Source organism: Epinephelus lanceolatus, chromosome 6 (genome assembly GCF_041903045.1).
Source record: "Epinephelus lanceolatus isolate andai-2023 chromosome 6, ASM4190304v1, whole genome shotgun sequence".
Classification (NCBI taxonomy): Eukaryota; Metazoa; Chordata; class Actinopteri; order Perciformes; family Serranidae; genus Epinephelus; species Epinephelus lanceolatus.
The window spans coordinates 29,634,120-29,648,105 of NC_135739.1; the positions used below are offsets into that span (position 1 = coordinate 29,634,120).

A 13,986-nucleotide genomic window follows, 5' to 3' on the forward strand; every position below is an offset into this window, starting at 1 on the left:
CCTGCACTTTAGCCCACCCACAGACACCACCTTTCAGTCTCTCTTCATGCAATAATTCACCCCTCGTTCTCTTCTTTCTTCTCAGGATTGAAAAAACGTACCAGGAAGGCCTTCGGGATACGGAAGAAAGAAAAGGACAATGACTCCACGTAAGTGCTGATGCTCCTAACTGGTGTGCTGCATGAACGCCAAGCACATCAGTTGTTCCACTGCTGAAAGTACAATGATGCTGTGCAGTGGAGCAGAGAGCTGACTGAAACCTCTGAATTTGAGTTATTTTAAGAGGAACAAATATTGTATGGCAGCAGGTCTTGGATATACGTTACGGCAGAATGAAAGGATTAGCCTAGATTTACAGGATTAGTATTAAGTGCAGGTTTCATCAAGTCAGTGTTTGACAGCTGCCTCCATTGAACATGCACAGTTTGAGAGTCCGCCAGTCAATTATGAGCCACAGTGGTGTATTGTGTATTGTACTGAATCAATGGATCTGTTAAACTCCCAGTATGAATCCTGTGTGGCATGTTTTTATCGATTTCACAAAATAATGACCAGACTTAATCCATAATATCCCATAATTTAGACTATTATCTGTAATTTAAAAAATGTTCTGGGGGCGTTGGTAGCGTAGTGGATAGTGCCGGCATGTACAGAGGCGATGCCTTGCTGCAGCGGTCGCAGGTTCAACTCCGGCTTGCAACCATTTGCTGCATGTCACCCCCCGCTCTCTCTCTCACCCCATTTCACTCTGTCCTGTACATTAAAGGCAAAAAGCCCAAAAAAATAATCTTAAAAAAAAAAAAAAAATAGTTCTGAAATAATGAAATACAGTGAAATCAAAATGAGACATAATAGACCAGTTAGTTCACTCATGAAGTACGTGGTCAGCTTGCAGAATCTTTGTAAGCTCAATGGTTTTACAGCCAGTTTGTGACTGTGCATGAGACACTTCGACTTGCTGTTAAAGGATTGTGTGCTGTGATATCTGAGAGTGTGATGTGTGAGTGAATAAGTGTTTGAGTTTGGTGGCGTGAAAAGGTTTTCCTTGAATACCCCCTTTTAAATATTTCGGCTTGACTAATTAGCAAAGCACTTGATTTCAAGATGAAGAGCTCATGTGTTAAGTGACTTTCATGCACTCCTTTCTTCTCTGTTTCTTTAAATTCTCACAGGGGGTCCCCAGACAGAGACGGCAGTGTAAGTAACAGAAAATATTTAATATATATCAGCCAGTTATTTCATTTATAAATTAACTATTCACTACATGTGTGTTACTGGAGGAAATTAAGACTGGTGATTGTGAGGTTGATTATTTATTTTGTGTTTTCTTTTTACTTGCCAGGAACCCCACGAGGTTGAATCGGTACTGAACTGTAGTCTGTAGTCCTTTGGAGTAGATTAATCTCTAGATTAGTTAGTCTAGAGCTTAGAGGTTAGACTGATTGGAGACATCACAGCACTATCTTCAGCTCAGTCAACCGCCAGTGTTGCTGTTTCAGCTATTGTTTCATTAGCAGGCTCTCTGAGAAGGCTTTGAGAAAAAAAAAACTATAAAGGGCAACAGGATATTCCCCTGAATCCTTTGGGGTAGCTCAGAGAGACCTAAATCTTGAAATATTATCCAGCACTGTTGGACAATTTGCAGCGTGCTGGATAATAACAGTAATCATCGTCATCATCAGATCGTTAGTGACCAAGTGCAGAAAACAGAACAAATTACGACCTTGTAAAAGGGAAATAGGGAACTGAGTCTCAAATGACATGACTTCCAGAGTACGCAGCATCAAGGTTTATAGGGCAGAAATAGTTGCAATACAGTTTCACTGAACAGTAAAAAATACATTCATTGGTAGTGCAGTAGAACATAACGTACCCTCACTGTCCGGGTGGGATTTTAATCAAAGTGTCTCTTTCTTCCTAGTCTCAGAAGAAGACCAACGGGGCCCCTAATGGCTTCTATGGAGATATCGACTGGGACAGATATGTAAGTAATAGGATTACTATTTTTCTGCTGATTTTAAACAGTGTTTCAACATGGTCGGCACCAGCTCACCCTGAAAACTGCTGCTTTGTTTTAATTTGCAGTGAATGGGCTTATTGTATTGATCCATATTATTGTAAAATCAATTTGCTATTGACAACTCTGTAAACATAGCATGTTAAAAGTGGTTACAGATAGTAAGTCAAGTCAATGGGTTTACTATTTGCAACCTTCAATTACATACATTTTAGATCCAGATCATGACTTTGTCAATATGCATGTGGTCGTGTTTCATTGAGCAGGGAACATAGCATTTATTAGGACCAGAAGCCTCAGTACAACATATTGATTAAATGTGTCAACTGTAGCTTATTAACTGACAGTACTTTTTGAGGTGACTGCATTTTGTTTGTTAGCATTGTATTGGCCGAAGTGATATCACAGCACTGTGTAACTAATAACATCATTCACACTCTCCAAGAGATTTATATTGAGTCCCTCTTTGTGTTTCAGAACTCTCCTGAGGTGGACGATGAGGGCTACAGCATCAGACCTGACGAGGACTCGGAAGAAGGAGATATCCTCTGCACTGCTTGATTTGTCATCTGATAGAATTAATTTGTCCTATTTTTCTCTGCCAATTTACTCTGGCCCACCAAAAATGGATTGCTTCCATTATTAGTACAGGATTTGTTACATTGGTGCTCACTGATAGAGATCAGTTTGTGTGGTGCATCATTCTGCTGCGGCTGCCAAATCAGTGGAAACAAATCTATAAAAGCAATTATCCTCATGTTGTTAAAAAAAAAAAAAAAAAAAAAAATCCACTCACAAAAAAAAACTTCACTCGATGTACAATGATGTCAAAGTGCGTCAACTGCTTATCAAAATGTTAAAACATTCAATTAACAAAGATCTAAATAAAGGTAATGTGGTGCAACGCGTAACACAGCTACAGAAGAATGATTCATTGATGCACCAGATGTGAGCAGGAAGTTGCAGAGAAGTGTTTGAGAAGAGCCCCATAACGTCTTTCTGAAGCGTGAAAATATCACTCTAGTCAATACACTGATTCCCCAGACAGTCGTCTCATATTGAGCAGAGGTGATGCTCTGTTTGTTACGATGATGAGACTGTATTCATCACTTTGCAAAACCCTCTTCAGTGGGTTGAAAATTTGATCTGATTAAGGCCATGCACCTCCATCCTGTGGGCAGGCATGCACCAAATTTAAGTTGTAACTTGTATTAGGTTAAGGTTAGGATTGCCCAACCTGTCAGTTAGTTTAGCGGTAATATTTAGGTTTCAATAGGTAATGGGTACTCCACTTTATCAGCCTTGCGGAGAGGTTATTTTTGTTTCTAGTGTAGACCAGGGAGGCTAGTTTTACTAGGGATGTAGTTACTGAAATAATCATGTAATGGCCTTTATAATATTAGGCAAGTTGAACGTCAAGATATCAGTTTAAGGATGGAAAGAAACATTGCTTTTCTTTGACGCCGCGCTACCACCCATCACCAAAAAGCCCCACTTCTTTTCCTCCGATGAGTCGGAAGAAGAGGAGGACCACAGGAAGAAATTCAAAATCAAGATCAAGCCACTGCCGGCCGATCGTGTAGTGTCGGCGCCCTCGGTCGACGAGCTCAAAGCCTCCATAGGCAACATAGCCCTGTCCCCGTCTCCTATGGTGAGTGGCTCTGACGTCGCTGCCCTCTCACTGCTGGCTCTCATTAACAGATGGCTGCGTATTAGATGGTTTCGGTGGTTATTATGTGCATGTGTGAATCACTCCTGCTTCTGAAGATGTAAAATTAGATTGTTTTTTGTGCACAGATATGTTGGGCATGCATGTGAGTTGTTCACGTTTTTCCAACTAAGGTGCTGCATGATGTTGTGTGTGCTAGTATCTATTGAGCTACTATCTTTCTCTGCAGTGGATGGATGGATCACTGCTTCACCTTTTTCTGGTCTTTACATTACAACACAACTAGTTTGTTTTAATAATCCAGTATTGAATGTTGCGTAATGTCTCTGGTTTAAACCCTAGACTAAAATTACAATTCATGTCTTTGTGATCAGTGATATCAGCTGATTTATGGTTGTTTGAATTCAACAAATTAAATTGTAACTCTTGTGATACTTGGTCAGCGCTGTCAGCGACCTTGCTGTTCTCCTATTTTGTCCGTTGTCCTTTAACACAAGACAGATGTCCCGCCATGACAGAAACCACAGAATAACAGGGCGTGAAGCCTTTTGTTTGAAGCGATGCAGCTGAGTTAATGAATCCAAATTTAAGCACACATCCTCTTCATGTAGCCTGTAATCAGTAGTGGGACTCTAAAACAGGCTTTGGCCTCCCCTGCGTACCCATGATCCCTTTCTTCTTCAGTGAGGACAGTTAGCTTGGGTGTCCGCCTTAAATAATTCAGGTAGGAAAGTGAGGCACAATGAACCGGTGTGTCGGTCCGCTGTACAGTGAGATTGCTTGTGGTCATTTGAGCTTGTGGACTCAATAATTTAATCCAGCCTCCCCGTGTTTACCTACTGACTCCCATAACCTGATCAGGTGTGAAGGTCTTTCCATGCTGTTAATGGTTGTGTGCACGTTTGGAGTTGATAGGACACATCGGTTGTTTTTGCCACACTTTGCTCTCAACCTACGCTGAGGTGACATCACATTAGACTCGGGGAATAATGATAGACATTTTGTCACTAGTTCCTGGTATATTAACAGTTAATCAATTTATCGGAACAATGACAAACAGATGGATCTGTAATGAAAACAGCTCTGATAATATGACAGATTTGGTTTTGGGGCTATTATTCATTGTAGTATTATCCAGATGTGCTGATGTGTGTTTTTTTCTAGACCTTGAGTCATCTGAAATAAGTTTCCCCCAACATCATCTAAAAATTCACCTCGTGCAGTCAAGTCACCTGAATGTTAACCAAAGTCATGCCACTGGAATTACTGGCCTATAGTTGCGATTACAAAACTGGCACTTTCACCTCTACCAGTTCGAATTAGCATCACGTTTGCCGGGGCACCGCTTTCCCCCCCACAGATAAATTACATGAGTCACACAGTCACTCCCAGTCCCTGGCAACTCTGGGTAACCTTGGCTATGGACTGACAATAAAATGGTCTGATGAAAAGAGGAAGAGGGGCCAAGTGTTAACAGGCCTCCGAAGGCAAACGCTGCCTCTTTCCACTGCTTTCTAGTTCTCCCTTATCCCTAAATTGATCCTGTAAAATGTTATTCCCAGACTAAAAAAAAAATTATGACTCGCCTCTTATTTTCAAAAACAAGACTCACAGTTGACAACAGCTCCCAGCCAATTAAATATCGCTGAGATTCCCTCGACTAATAACCGAGGCTCTACATTTTAATGCTCTTGCTCTTGGGTCTCTGCAAGTAAAGATGACATTTCATTTAAAAAGACACTGACAAGCTCTCAGCCCAGCTTTGAAAAACCTGATATGCATACCGAGTATTATACATACCTTGATACGGAGTTTCGTATTTAGAGGACTGCGTGAGCTTAATTTCTGTGGTAATATTTGGCATATTCTGTATGAATTATGCATATGTACACAAACTCATGAGAGGGACATGACGATGCATTTTAGCAGCTTATTTCACATAAAGCCTTAGCCAGGATTCGGTGTTGACATCATGTTAGGAGGAGTAGTGGGTAATGTGTAAGTGGAGGGCTGAAGGGAGCCATAGTACTACGCCAGCTTTATCAGTCTGTGTTAATGATTGCTGTTGATGTAGATGGCTGCCTACTTTGTATGCAGATGTTTTGCTTTGCCAGCGTTAATATACTATCCCTACTAGTCTTCTAACTGTTCAACCCTTCTCTTCTTTTTTATTTCTCTCCTATCTTTTTTTTTTTTCTCCATTTGCTGCCTCTAATGATGCTAACCTCTGTAGAGGAGTCCGGTAAGCCTTTGCTTTGCATGCTCATGTGTTTTATGTCTTTCTTTTCTTGTGTGCTCTTTTTTATTTGCTCATAAAATCAGCTCTGTGCTGCTGAAAATAGAACCACGAGTGAAGCAAGATATCATGCCAGAGTGTAATAACTATAGGCTTATTATTAGCCCAGCATTTAAAGGGCAAATGGCTAATGCTATGTACTTTGTCTTTTGATGTGAGTGTGTTTCATTGTGGTGTTCTACTGTATGTAGGCAGATTACAGTACGTGCATGTGTGTGTGACTGCACAGCATTTTTATGCCACATGTTGATTTGTTTGCCTTGGTACTTGGAGTACAAGCGCACCGACTTTTATGTTGTTTTCCGCTGAGTAAGACGTCTTAAATCTGATTTTAATTGGTTCTGGAGTCTTGAGCTTCCAGCTCTTGGTCAGAATGACACAACTGCAAGCAGCAGACGAGGCAAGGAAAAGGTCAGGGAGGGAGTTAAGATGCAAGAATTTAAAAGAATAGGCCTTACGTCCCATATTATTCCTCAGTTTTCTTATTGTGTTCTAACATTTCAACCAGAACGGCTTAATTTAAAGACAAACATCTTATTTTTATGTTGAATTGGTCATATTTTATAAAGTGCCATTACTGTAGCCAGCCACTGTGCAGCCAGATCGACACAGAGAATCCCCTCAAGCGAAGTCAGTCACTTTACAGCTCAGCTGACTCTCTGTTCAGACATGACTTGCCTCAGTTACAAAATGTTTCATTACTCTTGCACCAGAAGCAAAAATGCAATATTGGAATTTCAAAAATGAAACAAAAAAACTGTATCTCTATTTATTTTGTATTTTATGATTACTATGAGTGTGTTAAAGACCAATGTTAGTCCCTGACAGAGGCTAAAAGGTCACAGTGTGTGACTCTACATGCTTCCTGACGTTCTTCCTGTTTACATACAGCAGAGAGACGATGATTGGTCACGACAAACACGGCTTTAGCTGTGTCCTGCACCAGTTTACCCAATGAAATGAATCCCCTCCACCAGCACGTCCCACCCCCTTGTTGCATCACTTTAATCACTCATGGCTCACTGCACAACTGGAACAAGCACAAGAGTGAGGGATGGAGGAGTGAGAGAGAGACGGTTGATGCGAGACAGAGGTGACGCAGGCACATGGAGAGTTTTTAGCTGAGATGAAAGAGACCAAGGGGGCAGATACGAGACTAGAGGGGAAAATGGAAGGAAACTTAAAAGGATTAGATGGAAAAAAATGACATTTTTTTTTTTAACTTATCAAATAAAGGGAAAGAGATAAAGATAAGGGAGGGGATTGAAGCAGCTCCACAAGATATTTTGGATGATGTCCAGTTACAGCAGGTTCAGAGATGACATGAAAGGTTCAGGCAGACATCCTTACTTATCTGACGCCCTTGAATTGTTAGACTTTTGTTTTTTCTCACCATCAACAGAAGAAGGGGGTGTAGGCATCAACACAAACACAGACCAGTTTGAAAAAGTCCTGATATCCTCTTGCCTTATCATTCAGCGGCTTATTGAACTATCTGCATTGATGCTCAGAAAAACCTCACACCACACAAGGCTGCATGAAAAAAACCTCACAAAATCTAAAACAGATAAGCACATAATGCCGTCTTTATGGATATGTTATATTCCTGATCCCCTAATCTGACCGACCAGGCCAAATTTCTTCTTCTCCTCATGTATGATGTCTGCTTTACTGATTTGTCACTCTCTGACCAGGTGTCTCTTCTCTCTTCCTTTTTGCTGGTCACAGAGACGTAGCCCGGTAAGTGTCCTTTTCTTCTGTCTCCCTGGGGTCAGGCTAAAAAATATGTCACATGCTTCTTGTACCCTTTTGCTCCTCACCCTGTCCTCGGTGTCGGTTGAATAAGATAGAAAATGCGTAGGTGGGTTCAGTGGCTGAGGCGACGGGTCAAATCTGTTAGCTAATTTGCTTTGACATTAATATTTAAACATAAAAATAGATATATTTTTTCTTAGATTCTCAAGATCACTAGCGTGCTTGTTTTTCATCTTGAATGGCTTCATGCTTGGCCTCTCCAGTGAGAGAAAATTTGCACTTTTGACAGCTGGACCCTTTGATGTCTTACTTCAGTCACTCCCCATCGTCGTGTCTTCTCGTCTCATTGGCTCCTGCCTCTCTTCCCTCTCCTCCCCCTCTCTCCTCATCTGCCCTTTGCCTTTTTTGGCCTTTTGCGGCCTCCACATGATGAATTCATATATATGCTCGCACACACACAGGGTGTTTAAGATCACAGCATAGAGGCGATATTATTGTGCTGCTGCTTCTCCAACAACACAACTCATTTTGCTTTTAACTTCCATGCGCTTCAGCTCTATCAGCCTGACACCCTCTGTAGTATCAGGGGGGACTTCTGAAGACTTCAAAAGCATGTTTTGAAAGCTTTCCAATATTTTTTTTTTTTTTTTTTTTGCTTTGACACCTCAAACTACTGCTCACAGCATAGTTAGGCTACTTCACTGCAGGTAGCAATTGCCATTTTCTAATGTGACACTAACAATGTTATTGTAATTGAATTGTGGAGTTATTTATTGGGGTTACTTACTCACCTTACTTTAAAGTGAATCCCTAATGGCAGATATTTTTGCTTTTGCATCTGATACACAGTAGCTACTGAGGTGATTTATTAGAGCTCTCTGTGCCATATATCACCTAATGTGCACTGTTCAGTGGCTCACTTATAAAGCCTAAGAAATGTCATTTACAGTTCCGTACTGTAGTTGGTGAATACCCAAGAAAGACTTTCAGTAAGTCTACCACTAAAATTTACCTGGACATAGAAATAAGAAATGTTTATTAAAATGCAAAGTAGCTACTTAAATAGCTGCAAGATGTATTTTCATTTGGGGGTGGCTTGGTGGCCGAGGGGTTGGGGCACTGACTGTGGACTGCAGTGCCCCTGGTTAACGTCCAGCTGGTGACCTTTTTGTATCTCATTACCAATCTCTCTTCCCTCATGTCCTCTCATGTCTCTTCTGTCTACTGTCTAATACTAGCAAACTTCTTTCTGTATTACAACCTGCCCTGTGCTGCTGTGTTTTAATGCCTGCTCCTGTGTAGCTTGTAGCTGGTCAGGTACTTCCACAGGTCTCAACAGATTGAGTCAGCCTGTGGCTCAGGTTCTCCCTCTGACCTCACTGTACAACCTATATTACTGCACAGATTAAACCACACAGCTTTTTATATTAAAAGAAAAGTTGTTGTTTTTGACTGCCATGCATTTACATTTAACATTTTTCAGTGTATTCGCAACTGTTGTACATAGATGAGGCTTTAATGTAGGATGCTGATTTTAGTCTCATTTCTGTCTTGTTACAGGGTTTGAAAAGGAACACATCCAGTAAGTATTAGTCATGTTAATCCCTAGGCCAGGTTCACTTTTAATGATAGTGACTTCCAAAGGATGTGATGCAAGAGCCGCATTTGCTAAACAGATTTAATTCTGATTCCAGGTGAGGAGATCGCCAGACCGAGACGTGTTGTTCCTACTTTACCCACTGTGGCCCCCACACCAGCTCCAGCTCCAGCACCACAACCTCCCAGGTATGTACCTCACTGTCAAGGGACAAGCCACTGCCACTCAATGTAAATGTGCTATTTGTATCATACTGTATGTGTCACTGCTGATTCCTTTGCTCGTTTTAAGGGCATTTTGCTGCTAAATCTGTATACAACCTCAATTCCAAAAAAGTTGGGACTCCATGTAAAACGTAAATAAAAACAGAATGCAATGCTTTGAGAATCTTTTTCAACCTTTTTTTTTTTTTTTAAATTTTATACAGTACAGAGACAATAAACTTCATGTTCAAACTAACTAATTATTCTGAATTTGATGCCTGTAGCACCTTCCAAAATAGTTGGGACATGTGCAACAAAAGACTGGGAAAGTTGTGAAATGGCCAAAAACCACCTGTTTGGAATGTTCCACGGGTAAACAGGTTAGCCTAGAATACAGTATTGAATGCCCGCCACCTTTGACCTCTCAGGCTGCACTGCATCAAAACTGACTTGATTGTATAAAGGATAGAACTACATAGGCTCAGGAACACCTTGGAAAACCATTGTCCGTATACACAGTTCATCACTGCCTCTACAAATCCAAGTTAAGACTCTACCATGCAAAGCAAAAATCATATCTTCAACAAAATCCAGAAACACCACCAGCTTCTCAGGGCCCGAGCTCATCTGAGATGGACTGAAACAAAGTAGTAGAGAAGTAGAGAAGTATGCTGTGGTCTGACGAGTCCACATTTCAGACTGTTTTTTTAAATCATAGACGTCATGTCCTCCGGGCTAAAGAGGAGAAGGACCATCCAGATTGTTACCAGCACAAAGTTCAAAGCCAGCATCTGTGATGGTATAAGGGTGTGTTAGTGCCCATGGCATCATGGGTAATTTTCACATCTGTGAAGCCACCGCAAATGCCGAAAGGTACAGGTTTTGAAGCAACATATGCTGCCATCCAGATGACATCTTTTTCAGGTATGTATGCTTATTCAGGCAGCACAATGCCAAGCCACACTCGCAGGTGTTACAACAGTTTGGCTTCATAGTAAAAGAGTGCAGGTACTAGACCGGCCTGTCTGCAGTCCAGACCTGTCTCCCATTGAAAATGTGTGGCACATTATGAAGTGCAAAATACAACAACGAAGACCCTGAACTGTTGGGCAAGTCTTCTATCAAGCAGGAATGGGAAAGAATTTCACTTTCAAAACCTCAATTATTAATGTCCTTGGTTCGCAGACGCTTACTGAGTCTTGTTGAAAGGGAAAGTCATGTAACACAGTGGTAAGCATGCCCCTGTCTCAACTTTTTTTAAATGTGTTGCAGGCCTCTAATTCAGAGTGAGAGTATATTTTACACAAAACACTTAATTGTATCAGTAGGAACAGATATATTGTCTTTGTACTGTATTCAATTAAAAATTCAGCTTTCCAACTTTTTTGGAATTGGGGTTACATTTACACCTAACTACATAACATGCCTTCCGAAGAAGGAATTTTCACTTGTTCCACTGCACATTGTTTTGAGAAACAGTATCTGGTTTTATTGTGTCTGAGACACTCACTCCCTTTAACTGCTTTGTATCATTCAAAGATAGACCTTTGAGTTGTAAAGCAGTGCAGTAGATCTGCTGTGAGCTGTATTCTTTTGCCACACAGTATTAATGCAGTGCACAAGCTAATGGAGCTGATGGCATGGTTACAGTAATCACAGTCATGTCTCAAACTGTATTTATTAGTGTTCAAATCCTACATGTAGCTCGATTTTAATCTGCATGATAGTTTTCATTTTGGAGGTCAGAAGTGTCATATTTTGAAATAATTATCTCTTACACAGTGTGGAGCTTTCAAATGTCACCATCAAGCATCATTAGGCCTTTTTGGGAGTTTGGTCAGTCCATCCAACCGTGATGCATTCTATCATGGTCGGATGGACTGGGGATTGGAGTCACATTAATCAGCGGTTCAACAACTTGCAGCACCTATTAGTCAGGTGAAAGGGGGAATTTTCTATTAGTCACATCTTTTTATATTCTTTCTCAAAGGCTACCAGCATCCAGTGTCACCTCTTTAGTTGTCTCACTGAAACCCTCTGCATATGACTCAAGGCTTTTCTCACATGTGCTGAGGCTGTCTAGCTTGGCTTAATTAAGCAGGGACCCTAACTGGGATTTGATCTACTTTAGTATAACTGAAAAGTTGGTAACAGCACTAAATATTTTTAAAAGAAGCCTTAATATCGTTGAAAGAAGGGAACTTCTGTAGCCAACACTCTTGATATAACCAAAGGCTATGAGATAAACACATTATGTTGTGCTTCTAACATAATGGCCAATAAACTCAACAAGATTTTGTTTAGATATCGCACAACCTTTGCCATCTTGCAAAAACATAAGAAGTTTGATTCAAACATTGTGTTTATTCTGCTGGAGGGCCACTTGAGGCTTTGGTGAATCTGCGGAGCTGTGACAGTGTTTATCCACTCAACAACACTGTGATGCTTTGTGTGCTGTGGGAACATAAACACATGCTCTTCTAGTGTAAATGCTGTCTTCTAGCATGAATGCTTGTCTTTATAGTTTGTATTGTATTCATTGTTGTTGTTGGGTCATTCTTATTGTTATTCTTCTACTTATGCTTTTGTGGTTTGTGTGAATGTTAGTTTTTAGTGTCCACGTGTCTGTGTGAGTAAGAAAAAGAAATATGCAAGTGCAACTTTGTGTTTTTATTATTTTATTTGTAATCAGTCATTGGTTAAACTACTTGTCAGTCTCCTGCTTTAGTTGTTTTTGATCTTTACATTACAACATATTCTACCTCTAGAGTTCATTGTGTTTTAAATACAGCACAATCCTCATAATTTGCTTATCTTAATAACTGTTGAAAATTCGTTATAATTTTGACTTATATTAAAGACGTTTATTTGTTTCATTGGATTCCATATTCCCCCCACCATAGCAGTTGCTAACCTTCCTTCCATCCACACATGTCCTTTAAAGATGTCCAAATATAATCATAATACATTAGAGAAAGGGAAGTCTTAAAAGAAAAAGATGTAAATATATATTTTTTTTAATCCAAGCAGCTTTACATTTTTTTTTATATCTTAACATTACCAAATCATAAAAATAGAAATATTAACAAATGGGTCAAACTACCTCATATAATTTTAAAATGGATAATACTTGCAGAGAGTGTGATAACTAGTAATTGCAATAATACAGCTACAAATTCATGTAAACTAAGCCAACAACCAAAAAAAAAAGATAATAAAACTGTATTCAGCCACATTATCTGAACAGTATAGTGTTTTTTGTAAATTTGCATTTATTTCTTAAGAATGTAGGCATGGGTTTAGGAATAAAGTACCATTTATCCACATACTAAGTGGAATAAGTATGTGTTAAAAGGTATTTTTCCTGTACATGACACGATGACGGAAGCTATGACAATATTAACACAGTGTGGCTGTTTCCTAAAATGACCTTCTGCAACTGTTTTGTCACACAGCGCCTCCCCTTTCACATTGTCCTCTGTCTGTTTCAGCAGTCAACAAACACCAGTCTCTGAAGACACCACAGCCTTATTTGGGCCTCCTTTGGAAACAGCCTTTGGAGAACAGAAAACTGAAGGTAACCCTCGTCTCTGTGTCTTTGTCACTGTTTTTCCGTCTCTGTGTACGTCTTTGTGTCTGTTGTTAGAATACATCCGTGTTGACTGTTGTTACCAGCGTTGTTGTTTTTGTCTGTGATAGCAACACAATAAAAAAGGCTTTCTGAACACACACTTATTGTCTCTTTAAGGCTGCCAGCTAAGCCCTGCTTGGCTGTCATAGCAGATATCCTCTCTCTCTCTCTCTCTCTCTCTCTCTGTCTCTGTCTCTGTCTCTCTCCCTCTCTCCCTCTCTCTGTCTCTCCTCTCCCTCTCTATTTCTCTAACATCATTGTTCTTCCCTCAGGCTCTCTGTGCAGTTGTGGATTCTCTCCATCTGTCTTTGCAAAGGTCAAAGTTGAAATTGGCACTGGGGGGTCATGTTCACGTGCACAGTGCAGCTTGTTAATATGCAGACTCTGCTGCCACCCGCTCTCAGCCAATCCAGTAGGATTTAGCAGCACAGGCTGTGGGAGAGCTCTTAGCTGTTACGCAACTGCCATGTCAGGCATAACTAACATCAACTTGACACAAATTCCCTTTATACAGTTATTCAGACATATAAAACATCTCAATGTGTGTGACAACTTTTTACTCATTGTGGTTTTATCTTCAAAAGATCATAAAGAGTGGGGGTGTGTGATAAAGATAAAATCTTTTCTCTGGTGTAATTTTACACTTAGTTTCAAGTCGATTAGGTACAGTTTGCTAATACTAATACAGTCTAATACAACAGCCCTACAATAAATCCTACCCTCACGAGACCTACACAGTAACGATCAGTGTTTGCTGTAGAGAGACTGCTTTGAGGTGATTCCAATATTTTGTTCCCTCCATTTATAGTAGTAACAAT

General features: G+C 40.3%; 1 protein-coding gene across 13 annotated transcripts in view; it reads left to right on the plus strand.

Annotated features, from left to right (window-relative positions):
* sgip1a (SH3GL interacting endocytic adaptor 1a) overlaps window positions 1–13,986 on the plus strand; it is an 89,556-nt gene that overhangs the window by 53,011 nt on the left and 22,559 nt on the right. For 6 of the 13 annotated variants that reach the window (XM_078168936.1, XM_078168942.1, XM_078168944.1 and 3 more), the window contains 10 exons: window positions 86–149; window positions 1,173–1,197; window positions 1,343–1,363; window positions 1,922–1,984; window positions 2,495–2,558; window positions 3,490–3,668; window positions 7,711–7,722; window positions 9,298–9,319; window positions 9,432–9,522; window positions 13,029–13,114. In XM_078168936.1, the coding sequence (XP_078025062.1) occupies window positions 86–149; window positions 1,173–1,197; window positions 1,343–1,363; window positions 1,922–1,984; window positions 2,495–2,558; window positions 3,490–3,668; window positions 7,711–7,722; window positions 9,298–9,319; window positions 9,432–9,522; window positions 13,029–13,114 (627 nt within the window). The remainder of the gene's footprint in view (window positions 1–85; window positions 150–1,172; window positions 1,198–1,342; window positions 1,364–1,921; window positions 1,985–2,494; window positions 2,559–3,489; window positions 3,669–7,710; window positions 7,723–9,297; window positions 9,320–9,431; window positions 9,523–13,028; window positions 13,115–13,986) is intronic. The other 7 variants (XM_078168939.1, XM_078168941.1, XM_078168949.1 and 4 more) reach the window with 2 other exon arrangements.